The 16,027-nt window shown below is 40.5% G+C and overlaps 1 protein-coding gene across 1 annotated transcript in view; it reads left to right on the top strand.

The window, feature by feature from the left end:
• mtmr9 (myotubularin related protein 9) overlaps nucleotides 1-16,027 on the top strand; it is a 122,649-nt gene that overhangs the window by 90,206 nt on the left and 16,416 nt on the right. Inside the window, exons 9-10 of the mRNA XM_028796390.2 lie at nucleotides 2,876-3,096; nucleotides 7,166-7,317. Coding sequence (XP_028652223.1) covers nucleotides 2,876-3,096; nucleotides 7,166-7,317 — 373 coding nt within the window. The remainder of the gene's footprint in view (nucleotides 1-2,875; nucleotides 3,097-7,165; nucleotides 7,318-16,027) is intronic.

The following is a 16,027-nucleotide window of genomic DNA, read 5'->3' as shown; positions in this document are numbered from 1 at the left end:
ATAAAACAAATTAACTTGCACTTTACCTTTGAAAAGAATCATGGCTGGTGTGAGTGAGTTTCTAAACTCTTGTGGGATTGCACCCAATGGGACGACACGCGGAAGAGCGTCCCAAAGCAATCACAGTCTCCCAGTGCTGTAGCAGTTAGCCGTAAAAGCGAATCCGAAAAGATCGCGGATATGCTATAAGCGCCAGCCGTCAATGGGTGCTGTTGCTGTTTCAAGCTGAATAAAGCTTGTGTTGCTAAAGTACTGAGACTCAGCTTCGTGTTTTAGGGTGCAAGACGGGGACTCGCACGTCACAGCACACACACACACACGTGCGCGCGAGCACACACACACACACACACGAGTGCGCGCGAGCACACACACACGCGCGCGCGCACACAGTCACAATGCTAATGCTGTAGTAAACACTATACGCTCGTACGGATGTTGACTATATGAATGAGGCACGCAGACTCAGACGGAGAATAGGAGACGATTGCCCACAATCCCGCAGTGAGAGAGAGAGAAGAACCATCAGCTCAGTTGTGATCACATGACGCTCAGCAGACAAACTACTCGTACTGCAAGACCTCGCTCGTTTATCAAGTGAAAATTTATTAAAAATTTTTGCTCGTCTTACAAAACACTCGTAAACCAAGTTATTCGCAAACCGGGGTTCCACTGTATAACCAAAGTAAAAAAAAAAAATCATTCAATTTACATGTTGCTGTCAATGAGTTACAAACCCAAGCTCAAATGTCAATCGACAGAAAGCTAGTACATATTCCTGGATGGTGTAGAGCTGCTGCCTTATAACCAAAAGGTGGCGGGTTCGAGACTGGGTGCTCTGTGTTTTGAGTAGTGAGCTGCTATTATTAATACATTTGAATTGAGTCTGTAAGAGCTGGTGTAAATTTTGCCTAACTGTAAAAGTTAGGGCTTGTTTTTTTTATTATTCAGTTTTATTCTCTCAGTGACATTCACATGGTATAACGAACTTGCCTCTCTCTCTCTCTGAGTTGATGGCATTTATCTCCATTCTTTTCACCAGAGCAGCGATGACCACAGTTGGTACTGTGGTTGATTCTGCTCAGAACTGTTTGTTGTACCGGCAATCAAAGATACAATGTCCTGTGACCGCTATCAGACCGGACAAAGGCAGGACCGTAACAACAGACAGCTTCTTCACGGTGCCTTTGCTGGCTTATAGACTGCTACACTCTGCTTGGCACCATAAAGTAAAATGGGACTTCCATCGGCAGCTAAAGCTAATTCAGTACGTGAGCAATTTGCCACGCTAATGTTTAGATCTGGCAGACCCTTTCCTGTGGGGCTTCAAATTGTAGTCGGATGCAACCTATTTGGTTTAATTGTTCTCAAGATGTTTCTAGATCTTGATTGGAGTCTACCTGTGGCACATTGAAATGAATGGGCATCATTTAGAAAGGCACATGTGTGCCTGCGTATACAAGTTCCCCCAATTAACACTGCATGTTACGGTAAAAAACAAGCCATGAAGTCCAATGAGCTCTCTGTAGACCTCCATGAACAAACTGTGGTGTGGTACAGATCAGTGAAAGGAGTTAAACACCATTTATAAAGCTTTCAGTTTTCGCAGCAGCACAGTGACCTCAGTAATTGTGAAATGGAAGAAGTTTGCAACCAGGACTCTTCCAAGATTTGGCCAACAAAATAAACTGAGCAACTGGGCAAGAAGAACCTTGGTCAGGGAGGTGACCAAGAATCCAATGGTTATGCTAACAGAGCTTTAGATGTCATCTGATATGATGGGTGAACATGGCGGAAGAATGACCATTTCAGCAGCGCTCCCATGAATCAGGCATTTATGGTAGAGTGGCCAGATGGAAGCCTGTCATATCAAATGGTCTTTATGTGACTCTTAGAGTATGAGGAAAAAGATGATCTAGTGTGATGAGACAAAAATGGAACTCTTTGGGCAGAACTCCAAGCACTATGTCTGGCACTGCTCATCACCTGCCTAGTGCTATGCTTAGAATGAAGCTTGGTGGTGGCAGCATCACACATTGGGTGTGTTTCACGGTAGTCAGGAACAGGGAGACTGGAAATAATAGAGGGAAAGATGAATGGTGCCAAATACAAAGAGGCTGTTGAAGAAAACCTGCTCCAGAGTTCATAGCATCTCAGACTGGGGCAACGGTCCACATTTTAGCACGATAAGGACCTGAAGCATACAGCCAAGACAATGCTTGGAGTGGCTTCAAGACAAGTCCTTGAGTGGCCCAGCCAAAGCCCAAAACCCCACATAACTTGTTTGTAGAGACCTGAAGGTGGTAGATTACAGACACTTCCCCGGCCAATCTAACGGAGCTTAAGAGAATCTGCCTGGAAGAATGCGATAAAGTGCCTAAATCCAGGTGTGCAAAGCTAGCAGAAACTTAACCCAAGAAGACTTGAAGCTGCAATTGCTGCCAGAGGGCTTACACAAAGTACTGAGTTGAGGTACCAAATATATCTATGAATGAGAGATTTGGGGTTGTGATTTTTAATAAATTGGCAAACATTTCTGAGAACGTCTTTTCACTTTGTGAATATGGGTTATTGAGTGTAAGCTGATGGCCAAAAACATCAAATGTATCCTTTTGAAATTCAACCTACAAAACAAAAAAAGTGTGCAGAAAGTGATGGAGTCTGAAAACTTTCTGAGTCTATTCTATATTCTTGATTTACAGTATGTCCTTCTATTTACATATGTTTTATTTTATTAAAAATAAGAAAAATAAAGTACTAATTCATCAGATACCATATACCTTTATATATTTATAGAATGATTACTGTCATAAATGAAGGTTGTTAAAAGCAAAAAAGAAGAATTAATACTTTTTTTGTGTGTTTTTTAATCTTCTAGGCAGGTCATCCATTCCATGTCCGATGTGCTCAGTCAGCCTACTCCAACAGCAAGCCAAAGTTGGAAGCTCCAGTCTTCTTGCTGTTCCTGGACAGTGTCTGGCAGATATTGCGTCAATTTCCATGTTCGTTCCAGTTTAACGAACACTTCCTGATCATGCTCTTTGAACATGCCTATGCCTCCCAGTTTGGCACCTTCTTGGGCAACAACGCCTTTGACCGGTTAGTCTGCAGATCATTGCATTTGTTTATCTTAAAGAAACGTATAGCATTGAATGTGGAGAGTAGTCAACACACACACACACACATACACCAGCACTGAATTATTACCATCTCAGAGTAATGCAGTGGTCATTTACAGTTAGGTCCATAAATATTTGGACAGAGACCACTTTTTTCTAATTTTGGTTCTGTACATCACCACAATGAATTTTAAATGAAACAACTCAGATGCAGTTGAAGTGCAGACTTTCAGCTTTAATTCAGTGGGGTGAACAAAACGATTTCATAAAAATGTGAGGCAACTAAAGCATTTTTTGAACACAATCCCATCATTTCAGGGGCTCAAAAGTAATTGGACAATTGACTCAAAGGCTATTTCATGGGCAGGTGTGGGCAAGTCCGTCGTTATGTCCTTATCAATTAAGCAGATAAAAGGCCTGGAGTTGATTTGAGGTGTGGTGCTTGCATGTGGAAGATTTTGCTGTGAACAGACAACATGCGGTCAAAGGAGCTCTCCATGCAGGTGAAAGAAGCCATCCTTAAGCTGCGAAAACAGAAAAAACCCATCTGAGAAATTGGTACAATATTACGAGTGGCGAAATCTACAGTTTGGTGCATCCTGAGAAAGAAAGCAAGCACTGGTGAACTCAACAGCGCAAAAAGACCTGGATGTCCACGGAAGACAACAGTGGTAGATGATCGCAGAATCATTTCCATGGTGAAGAGAAACCCCTTCACAACAGCCAACCAAGTGAACAACACTCTCCAGGGGGTAGGCATATCGATATCCAAGTCTACCATAAAGAGAAGACTGCATGTAAGTAAATACAGAGGGTGCACTGCAAGGTGCAAGCCACTCATAAGCCTCAAGAATAGAAAGGCTAGATTGGACTTTGCTAAAGAACATCTAAAAATGCCAGCACAGTTCTGGAAAAACATTCTTTGGACAGATGAAACCAAGATGAACCTCTACCAGAATGATGGCAAGAAAAATGTATGGAGAAGGCGTGGAACAGCTCATTATCCAAAGTATACCATATCATCTGTAAAACACGGTGGAGGGAGGCAGTGTGATGGCTTGGGCGTGCATGGCTGCCAGTGGCACTGGGACACTAGTGTTTATTGATGATGTGACACAGGACAGAAGCAGCCAAATGAATTCTGAGGTGTTCAGAGACATACCGTCTGCTCAAATTCAGCTAAATGCAGTCAAATTGATTCATGATACAGATGGACAATGACCAAAAACATACAGCCAAAGCAACCCAGGAGTTTATTAAATCAAAGAAGTGGAAAATTCTTGAATGGCCAAGTCAGTCACCTGATCTTCACCCAATTGAGCAGGCATTTCACTTGTTGAAGACTAAACTTCAGACAGAAAGGCCCACAGACAAACAGCAACTGAAAGCTGCTGCAGTAAAGGCCTGGCAGAGCATTAAAAAGGAGGAAACCCAACATCTGGTGACGTCCAGGAGTTTAAGACTTCAGGCTGTCATTGCCAGCAAAGGGTTTTCAACCAAGTATTAGAAATGAACATTTGATTTCCAGTTCTTTAATTTGTCCAATTACTTTTGAGCCCCTGAAATGAAGGGATTGTGTTCAAAAAATGCTTTAGTTGCCTCACATTTTTATTCAATCGTTTTGTTCACCCCACTGAATTAAAGCTGAAAGTCTGCACTTTAACAACATCGGAGTTGTTTCATTTAAAATTCATTGTGGTAATGTACAGAACCAAAATGAGAAAACAGTGGTCTCTGTCCAAATATTTATGGACCTAACTGTATATAGACATGCAGCTTCTGGGTTTTTATATGAGTTAATTAGATTGCTTATTTTAGTTAATTTTTTTCCTTAATGTTTTAAGAAACTGGAACTTGCATTATGCAGTATTACTTGAGCAGGGTTCTGCTTCAGAAAGTTCTGATTTTTTTTTACTGATACGACTGCCTTTTCAATGAATAAGCTCTGAGAGTTTTAAAAATTTTAAAGTACAAGAAAAAGACACAAAAAAAAACGTTGCTGAGTGAGCATGCATATACAGTGTCCTCTACAATGTTTAGAGCCAAGGCAAAGTTTTACTTCATTTATCCCAAACCCCCGCTCCACAGTTTAAAATTACAAATCAAACAATTTAGACATCGTGATTTAAAGTGCACCTTGCAGACTTTCATTTAAGGGTATTTGCTTAAATTTCAGTCACACAACACCTTTTTCTACATGGTCTCCCCATTTCAGGGCACCATAGTGTTTGTTGCACAGCCGTCATATTTAGGACTTTGTCGCATATCCCTCACATACAATGACTGCTTGAAACCTGCGATTCACAGACATCACCAGGTGCTGAGGGTCTTCTCTAGTGATGCTCTGCCAAGCCTCTGTTGAAGCCATCTTCAGCTCCTGCTTGTTTCAGAGGGGTTACTCCCTTAAGTTTTCTCTTCAGCAAGCGGAAGGCCTGCTCAGTTGGTTTTAAATCAGATGACTGGCCTGGCTATTCAAGAATTTTCCATTTTTTTAGCTTTGAAACACTCCTGTGTTGCCTCAGCAGTCTGAAGCGCTGTCAGTGAGGTTTGGAGGTCTTTACTGGAACTTGAGCAGATCAGATGGTTCTCTACACCTCAGAATTCATTGTGTCGTCACCAGTTTCATCATCAATGAAGAGAAGTGTGCCAGGACCTGTGGCAGCCATACATGCCCAAGCCATAACATACCTATCACCATGTTTAACAGATGAGGTGCTTTAGATCTCGGGCAGTTCCTTTTCATCTCCACACTTTGCTCTTGCCATCACTCTGATGAGGTTCATCTTTGTCTCGTTTGTCCACAAGACCTTTTCCCAGAATTCTGCAGGCTCCTTAAGTTCTTTTTCACAAATTGTAATCTGGCCATCCTGTTTTTTGTGGCTAACTAGTGGTTTCCATCTTGCAGTGTGGCCTGTGTGCTTCTGTTCATGAAGTCTTTTGCTGATGGTCGTCTCTGACACAACCACATCTGCCTCCTGAAGACTGTTTCTGAAACATTTGGGGCTTTTTCTTTACCATATTGAGGATTCTTCTGTCATCAGCAGTGGAGGTCTTCCTTGGCCTTCTGGTCCCTTTGCAGTTACTGTGCTCAACAGTGTGTTTTCTTCTTTATGATATTCCACGCAGTTGATTTTCTAAGATTTTACTGATGTCTCTAATGGTTTTATTCTTGTTTCTTAGTCTCATTATGACTTCTTTGACTTTGATTGGCACAGCTCTTGTCTTCCAAAGGGCAGAAGTAAGCTGAGGTATCTTATAAAGCCATGAAAGACACCTGAGGAATCACAAACACCTGGGATGCTAACTGTCCCAGACATTATGGTGCCATGAAATGGGCGTGGGGGGCCGTGTAGAAAAAGTGCTGTGTGACCGAAATTTCTGCAAATCCCCTTAAATGAAAGTCTGCCATGCACTCTTCAATGGCAAAGTCTGAATGGTTTGATTTGTAATTTTAAACTGTGGAGCAGAGGGGGTGAAATCAATGATAAAAGTGTCTCAAGCATTATGGAGGGCACTGTATGAAATAAAACATTATGCATTTTTACTAATATTTCCATTACAGAACAATTTCAGTGCAAGTTCTGACTTGCATAGAAAATTAGAATACTGATGTTGGGAGAATAGAAGTTGTTTGTAACCTATGCACTGCCAGTATATATAAAATAATTAAAATGTATTTTAAATATGTGAATTATCTTCATTTAATTGGGGAGTTGAGATAAAAAAAAAATGTTTGTTATAACAAGACATCGAAAATGAAGAGTTCCTGTTGTTTCAAGCAGCACAAAGGCATCTGCTGCATGCGTTAAAATTGAAAGGCATCTTTATAAATAAAATTTATTATTATTTTACTGTATTATTAAAATTGTTACAACCATTCAGGCTGTTAAATTCTTTAATGTTAGTAGGGTAAGACTTGACAATGGAGGATAGAAGAACACAAAATGTCATATTTAAATAGAAATGTCCATTGGGCCTGGGTAGTTCTAATTAGGCAGATAAGAGAAGGCTCTCCTTATTTCTCATTGGCTTCTTGTCTGTGTTCCTAGAGTGAAACTGAAGCTACCTGAGAAGACAGTGTCACTGTGGTCCTGGGTCAATCGTCCACAGGAGCTGCACAAGTTTCTGAACCCTCTATATGAAAGTAACAGCCTAGTTATTTGGCCATCTGTTGCACCTCAGAGTCTTCTACTTTGGGAAGGTAAAGTAAGCCTTTTCATTTTCAAGCATTTTTTGGAAGATCAAGAGCCAGTATGTCTTGTCTTGATGGTATATAATTCATTTTGGAAGAGAACCGATGAAAACCAGAGGTATGATAAGATAAATCCAGCTCCTTAAAGATCTCAGTGGTGTGGATTAGTGTATTTTAATATAGCAGGAAAATAAGTATTGAATATGTCAAGGTTTTTCTCAGTAAATATATTTCTAATCGGGCTATTGACATGAAATTTTCACCAGATGTCAGTAACAACCTAAGTAATCCACACATACAAAGAAATCAAAACAAATTAAGTCCATAAATTATGTGCAATAAAGTGGAGTGACACAGGGAATAAGGATTGAACACGCTTATTGAAATTTATTGAATGCTTAGTAGAAAAGCCTTTCTTGGTAATGACAGCTTCAAAACGCCTCCTGTATGGAGAAGCGAGTCACATGCATTGCTCAGCTGTGATTTTGGCCCATTCTTCCACACAACCTGCCTTCAGATCTTGAAGGTTCCGGGGACCTCTTCTATGAACTCTGATCTTCAGTTCTTTCCATAGATTCTCAGTTGGATTAAAGTCAGGTGATTGACTGGGCCATTCTAGCAGCTGCATTTTCTTTCTCTGAAACCAATAGAGAGTTTCCTTAGTTATGTGTTTGGGATCCTTGTCTTGCCAAAATTTTCCCCCTCATTTCATCTTCAGCGTCCTGGTAGATGGCAGCAGATTCTTATCAAGAATGCCCCGGTACATTTCTCCATTCATCCTTCCTTCAATTATATGAAGTCTGCCAGTATTTTGGGGTGTTTATGACGTGCAGTGCCACTTCTCCTCCACACATGGTGTTTGCAATGACATCTAAAGAGTTCAATTTTGGTCTCATCTGACCCGACTCTATTCTTCCAGTATTTCATTGGCCTGTCCAAATGTTTTAAACAAGCTTTAACGTGCTTTTTCTTCAGCAGTGGAGTCTTGCGCGGTGAACGTGCATAGAGGCCATGGCGGTTGAGTGCATTACTTCTTGTTTTCTTTGAAACAACTGCACCTGCTAATTCCAGGTCTTTCTGAAGCTCTCGGCGACTGGTCCTTGGCTCTTGGACAACTCTTCTGATTATTTTTTTGACTCCTCTGTCAGAAATCTTGTGAGGAGCACCTGTTTGTGGCCGGTTTATGGTAAAATGATGTTCTTTCCACTTGCGGATTATGGTCCCAATGGTGGTCACTGGAACATTCAGAAGTTTAGAAATACGTCTGTCACCAATGCCATCAGTAAGTCCTTGAGCGAGCTCTTTGCTTTTACCCATCATGAGATCCTTGTTGTGTGACACCCCGGTAATGATAGGCCATCAATTAAGACTAAAGCAGCTGATATTCATTTGCACTGATAGGGGGCTATCACAGTTGATTTCTAAATACTGACAGATGTCAGCTGGTTTCTTGGCCTTTCCAGGCCTTTTTGCACCTCCTTTTCTTCATGTGATCAATACTTATTCACTGTGTCTCATTCCACTTAAGTCCATAAATTATGTGTAATAATTTGTTTTGATTTCTTTGTATGTGTGGATAACTTGGGATGTTACCTACATCTGGTGTAAATTTCATGTCAATAGCCCCATTAGAAATCTATTTTCTGAGAAAAACCTTGACGCGTTCAGTACTTATTTTCTCCGCTGTATAAGGTGATTGCACACTGACATTCATGAATTAGCTATTACATCTTAGAATTATGATAATGTCTTATATTGTAACACTTTGGTAAAAGAAGTTTGGAGATATGCCTGGAACCAGAAGGCAAACTTCAGAGATCCCAAGTTGCTTCTTATGGAGTATATTCCTAGAATTTGTGTTTTGGTCACATATACAGTATAAGGACTGGTGCTTGTGCAACTTGTGTTTCTGGCCACCTATGCAAATGCCATGAAGTTAAGATCTCTAGTCATTTCAATACTTGGTATATTTTCAGTACATATTTGCAGTCTCTATTTGGATGATAGTGTCATGTTTACACTGGGGTTCAAATTTATGTCCTCCTTCTGCATATTTGAGTCATTTTTCTATGTTAATGGTGGGGTGGGGTGACTGTTGGGAGAGAAAGAGAGCAAGCTATCTCGAACCTATCCTTATAATAAGTGCCAACGTAACAATAGGCTTCATGGCAATAAATCCTGGGAAAATTGGAAATTAAGGTCTAAGCTGCCTTATTTTCAGTTAAGACTACAAAATGACAACAAAAGTTCAGAAGCAATGTCTCCATGGCCGGACAGTTAGCTTTGTGAGCTGGAATATTAAAGGCCTGAATCATGAATTAAAGAGAAAGTAAGTATTCTCTCACCTAACAGGTCTAAACATTTATCTGTGTTAATGTTACTTTTGTTTATCATGTGCTATGTTGTCCGTTCCTGTGTTATGGTTCTGTGTGTTTTGTGGGTGGTTCCCCAAGAGGTTGGACCACCCGCCAGTCACAGCCAAGAACTGCACCTCTGCCCTATAAATCCGGTGGGTCTCCCCACATTTTTCAAATGTGCTTGGGAGATTTTGTGATTTCTGTGTTTTTACTCTTTCTTATGCTTATTGTGATTTATTGGATTGTTTGACCTCCTGCTCTGTTTTTGTACTTTGCCTTAGGATTCTGTTTTTTTTTTTTTTTGGCCTTGTAATTTTAGGCAACTTCTTTATGTATTTTATGTTCATTAAGAATTTCACATGGTACATTTTTTGTGGAAATAAAACCTTTTTACTTTTATATTATTTCTGTATTTCCCCATTTTTGTAGCCAGGATTTGGTAATCTAGTGGGCATTATTTGCAGCTTTTTGGGACTCACAGTACCCTCCATCATGTGTAGGACAAAGACACATTTTTCTTTGATTTACCCCTCTACTTCACAGTTTAAAATTGCAAATCACACAATTCAGATCTGATTAAAGTGCACATTGCAGACTTTCATTTAAAGGGATTGGCATACATTTTGGTCCCACCATGTAGAAATGACAACACTTTTGCTACATAATCCCCCTACTTCCGGGCACCATGATGTCTGGGACACAGAAATGGCAGGTCTATTAATGCCGTCGTATTTAGGGGATTTTTTTATATTACGGTCACGCCATGTAGAAATTACAGCACTTTTTATACACAGTCTCCTCATTTCAGGGCACCATAATGTTGGGGACAATTGACGTCTCAGGTTTTTGTGATTCCTCAGGTGTGTTTCATTGCTTCATTAGTGCATGCATAAGATACCTTGGCTTGTTTCTACCTACAGACTAAGTTTGGTGTCTGTAGTTGCTATTCTTCAACATGAGGACAAGAGCTGTGTCAGTGAACGTCAAAGAAGCCACTATGAGGATATAAAAACAAGAATCAAACCATTAGAGACATTAGGAAAACCTTTGGATGCCCTAAATCAACTGTCTGGAATATCACGAAGAAGAAAGAAAGCACTGGTGAGTTCAGTTATCACAAGGGGACTGGTAGGCCAAGGAAGACCTCCACTGCTGATAACAGATGAATCCTCACTATGGTCAAGAAAAAGCACAAACACCTGTCTGACAGATCAGAAACCATCTTCGGGAGGCAGATGTGGATGTGTCAGAAACAACATAAACAGAAAGACAGAGGCCATATTACAAGATGAAAACCACTAATTATCTACAAAAACATGATGGCTAGGATGGTGTGAAAAAGGACTTCAAAGAGCCTGCAGAATTCTGGGAAAAGGTCTTGTGGACAAAGGAGACAAAGATGAACCTGATCAGAGTAATAGTAAGAGCAAAGCCTGGAGATGAAAAGGAACTGCCCAAGATCCAAAGCAGACCACCTTATGTATTAAACATGACAGTGGGGGTGTTATGGCTTGGGCATGTATGGCTACCACAGGACCTGGCACACTGCTCTTCATTGATGATGGAACTGCTGACGGCACAATTAATTCTGAGGTATGTAGAAACATCTAATCTTCTCAAGTTCCTGTAAAGGCCTCCAAACTCACTGGATGGCACTCCATCCTTCCAACAAGATAAATGAGCCAAACAGACTGCTGAGGCAACACAGGAGTTTATCAAAGCGTAAAAAAATGGAAAATTCTTGAATGGCCAAGCCAGTCACCCGATTTCAGTCTAACTGAGCAGGCCTTCCATATGCTGAAGAGAAAACTTAAATGGACAAGCCCCTGAAACAAACAGGAGCTGAAGATGGCTGCAACACAGGCTTGTCAGAGCATCACCAGAGAAGACCCTCAACACCTGGTAATATCTGTGAATCGCAGACTTCAAGCATTCATTGCATGTAAGGGATATGCGACAAAGTCCTAAATGTGTTGGCTTTAATAGACCTGCCATTGCTGAAAAGGGGCCACAATGTACAATATGTGTTGTCAGTTCTACATGGTGTGATTAATGAAAATCCTCTTAAATGAAAGTGTGCAATGTGCACTTTAATCAGGTCTGAATTATTTGATTTATAATTTAAAACTGTGGAACAGAGGGCTAAATTAAGAACAAATGTGTCTTTGTCCTGGACATTATGGAGGGTACTGTAGTTGCCAAGAATTTCTCTTGGTGTTCCATCAATACACATAGCCAAGGTACATAGAATTAAGCAACACAGTATACAGTACAAGACACCGTCAAAATGTTACATACAGTAAACAGAGAAATAGAAAACAGTAAAGTAGAATTGCATTTTTGCCTGTGAATTTCCCCCTGGGATTAATAAAGTATCTATCTATCTATCTATCTATCTCTATCTGGTAATACATTAGGTAGGTTCTATATCTATCTATCTATATAAAATAAACATAATTGGAAAAATAGAAATGAATCGGTGACTGTTTTTATGTCTCGTCGTTCCACTCATCATTGATCGGTAATGTTTCCTTAGTGGTAGTAACTAAAAGAGATGGCTGTCTGGATGAGTGTGGTCTTTGCTCTTTCCCTGACCCATGATGCATACAGGACCCCGATGGAGTCCAGTTTTAGTCCTGCAGTCTTTTCTGCTGTCTGAATATCACAGTTCTGTTTATGTTTCAAGTGTATTGCAATTATTTATTCACATGTTCACACTAAAAAGGCATAATTATTTTAAAAAATTAATCACCAAAAGGCATGATTTTAAATTTAAGGGTCCCTTTTCCCATCATCCTTTACCCTGTTACGACTCAAAGTGAGCTTAAACCTGTTTCCTCAACAAATGGTACAAGGGAGAATCTGTCAGATTTGCTTGAAGTACATGTTTAATTTCAGCAGAGGGCAGCAGAGTGTAGGCTGTGGCAGTTTTAGAGTGTGCAGTTTTTCCATAGAATATCATGAAATACTTTTGGATCCTTTTCTTGTAGAAATGATTAAAAGCTGGCAGAGTTGTATGGTGTAACCACTTGGGGGAACCAGGCCTAAGACACAATATCACCCAACACAGACACGGGTTCAAGTAAAGGGGTTTTATTTCAGTGAAGAGTTTTATACAAAAAAATAAGTTGCATTATATTTGTCGCAAACACTATAAATATGAACACAAGCAATATTATCACAATTATAGAAAGAAATAATAGTTCTCTTGCTGGTGAATGTCGTCTTCTGTCTCAGAACTCTGACTCACTGAGGTGAGACTGGGGGCTCATTTTAATCCAGATCCTTGGAGTACTTCTGGTTTTTGGGCAAGGTTCAGAGGAGGTACCTCCGGTTCAGGAGGAGGTTTCAGAAAACAGGGATGGTACATCCCCTGTAGCTCCCCCTGACACCCAGCAGTGCTTTACCATGGGACTTCAATTCCCAGCATACCCCACTGTCATGTAAATGGGAGCAGTGCCCCCTTTTGTGTTAGAGGGCATATGCATTCTAAAAACGCTATCTTACCCCATCCGTACCATCATTCCGGCTTCCCTTCCTGGTAAGGAGTTACCTTCCATGCTGGCTGGGATGCCAGACAATCCCACCTGGCACTTACAATGATTTATTACATTTCATAGCCAAATGTGTTAGAAACACTGCATATCTGCAAAAATGATAAATGTATGTTATATATATATATATATATTGTGATGTGTGGGTCACAGACTTATACAAGAGAGAAGGAGGTGAGTCCAGGTATCTGAGAAAGTCAGCTTTATCGTTGTGAAGACAGGAACAGTCTCACGCATTCTATTCAAAGGTTGACAGTCACATCAGTACTCACAAACACAACAAGCAAGCAGTGATATTGTCAGTTGTCCTGCATTCGTTCCCTTTGTCAGATTAAAGATACATGTAGCCTCCTTCATCATGCAAGTTCATTCTGGAGGAGAAATGATAGAAAGTGAGCACACAGCCAGGTCTGAGGCCGGTTTTAAATGTTCCCCACATTAACCATTCGGCGACAGACATGTTATGCAGTGAGCCACAAACTTGCAGTTGAACCGGCAACAGACAACCAGATTCCTGGCTGTTTCATCATACAGCGCAGGTGGGAGGTTGTCGAGCGCCCTTTGGAAGAGTGCCGGGGTCTCAGAAATCTCACAATATGAACTGCAAACATTTTGTATAAGAAAGTAGTTAGTATCATACATTATTAGAACCATAACAATTTTAAGATAAAAATCAACTCCAAAGGGCCACTTGTTGACTTGGGGTGTAGTTTGAAACGTTCTCACATGACAGTATTGACCCTATGAACGTATGACTTAATCACATTGTAACAAATGGTACAAGGGAGAATCTGTGAGATTTGCTTGAAGTACACAGTTAATGTCAGTAGAGGGCAGCATAGGGTAGGCTGTGACACTTTTATGATGTGTACTCTTCTCATAAAATTTTCGGAAATAGTTTTGGATATTTTTCTTCTGGTGTTGGTTAAAAGCTGACAGAAAAAAGACTGGGATGTACATTGCAACCACGAGGGGGCACCACTGAACCCCCTAAAAAAAAAAACACAGTATCACTCAATTGGGATTCACACTTAATCTGCTGTTCTTTGCTCCATTCAGCTTTCTTTCAACCCTGACTAGTCTCCGAGTCCCTGATGTTGCCACCATGCTTAACCGTTAACAGGTAACTAGCAGTGCTTGTTTTCCTTCTGTTGTGATGCACAGAATCGAGACCAAACATTTCAGTCTTGGCTTCCTCAGACCAGAGAATCATGCAGGCTTTCATGTGCATTCTGACAACTATGACATGAATCCCAGATTAGTGGAGTGTGGCGGTGGTGCTTAACCTTACTGGAAGTTTATCCCGTCTCCACACAGGTCCCTTGGAGCTCAGCCAGAGTGACCATTGGGTTCTTGGTCACACCTCTCTTACCAAAGCCCTTCTCTCAAAAATTGTTCAGTTTGGCTGGGCAGCCAGCTCATAGATCAGAGATCTTTATTGTTACGTACACTGCAGGAAGACAGTGAAATTCTTGTGCCACAGTTGCAGTGATGTTTGAACTTGATGATGTCATTGACCTCATGCTTTTCTACCGGGTTTAGTTGTTCCAAATGTATTCCATTTAGGAATTGTGGAGACCACTGTGCTCTTCAGAACCTTCAATGCTGCAGGATTTTTTTGTAGCTTTCTCCACATTTTCATCTCAACACAATCCTGTCTCTAACCTCTGCAGGTAATTCCTTTAGCTTCATGGCTAGCTAGCTAGCTAGCTAGCTAGCTAGATAGATAGATAGATAGATAGATAGATAGATAGATAGATAGATAGATAGATAGATAGATAGATAGATAGATAGATAGATAGATAGATAGATAGATAGATAGATAGATAGATAGATAGATACTTTATTAATCCCAGGGGGATTGTTCAGGGTGGTGCTGAGGTGTCACCCGTTGCACAGCTGCACTTGGATTCCAATCTGGGTGGTTCGTCATGTGGTGGGTGCGGCTGTAATCAGTGCATGCTCCCAACCCCCTCATGGCTTAATTTTTGGTCAACTGTGGGTACTTCTGCGGAATGTCAGGAATTAGTAATGTGTGCCTTTCCTAATTCTGGCCAATCAATTGAATTGACAACAGGTGGACTACAGGCAATGTGTCCAAACATCACAATTATGGTCAATAGAATCTGATGCACCTAAGCCATGCGTCACGTGTCGTAGCACAGGTTCTGAGTAATTGTGTCAGTGGGATATTTAAATATTTAATAGATTTGTTTTTGCTTTGTCATCCTGGAGTATTAATCGTTGTTTGGTGAGGGAGAAAATGAATATAAACCATTTTAGCATAAGGCTGCAGCAAAACAAAATGTGAATAAAGTGAAGGGGCAAAAAAGGCAATTTATGAGGCATAGGATTGACAGGTCAGTACACCACAACTCTACTCAAGAAACAGAAAGAAAATAAATTCATAAAATGCATGAAATGTTTAAAAATTGTGCCATACATTGGACCATGACTTTTATCAGTTAGTCTACTGCCTTCATTCTGTTGATAAGGGCATGCTTTATCTAATATCAGTGTTACCCAGAGTGGCATAAAGATGCTAATCAACAGCTTAAACATTAAATGGCAGTCAGTAGGCTTCAGAATAGGCTGGTATTTTTTCATATAGTCTTGGCAATAGACTAGTATATTCAGCACTAATTTACACTTCATTAAATAAGGAAAGAATATGCTAATGGAAACGCACTGTACTATCTGTGTACCTCCAGGCATGAAATACTTTTATTTGTATTTCCTTCTTTCTGTTCTTTTCCATTATTACATTTTCCGAACAGTTGATGCTGTCAGACCTTTAGCCACAAACTA

The sequence above is a fragment of the Erpetoichthys calabaricus genome, chromosome 3, assembly GCF_900747795.2.
Source record: "Erpetoichthys calabaricus chromosome 3, fErpCal1.3, whole genome shotgun sequence".
NCBI classification, from domain to species: Eukaryota; Metazoa; Chordata; class Cladistia; order Polypteriformes; family Polypteridae; genus Erpetoichthys; species Erpetoichthys calabaricus.
The sequence above is the reverse complement of the archived record's forward strand: the minus strand, read 5'-3'. Positions and strand labels throughout refer to the sequence as shown.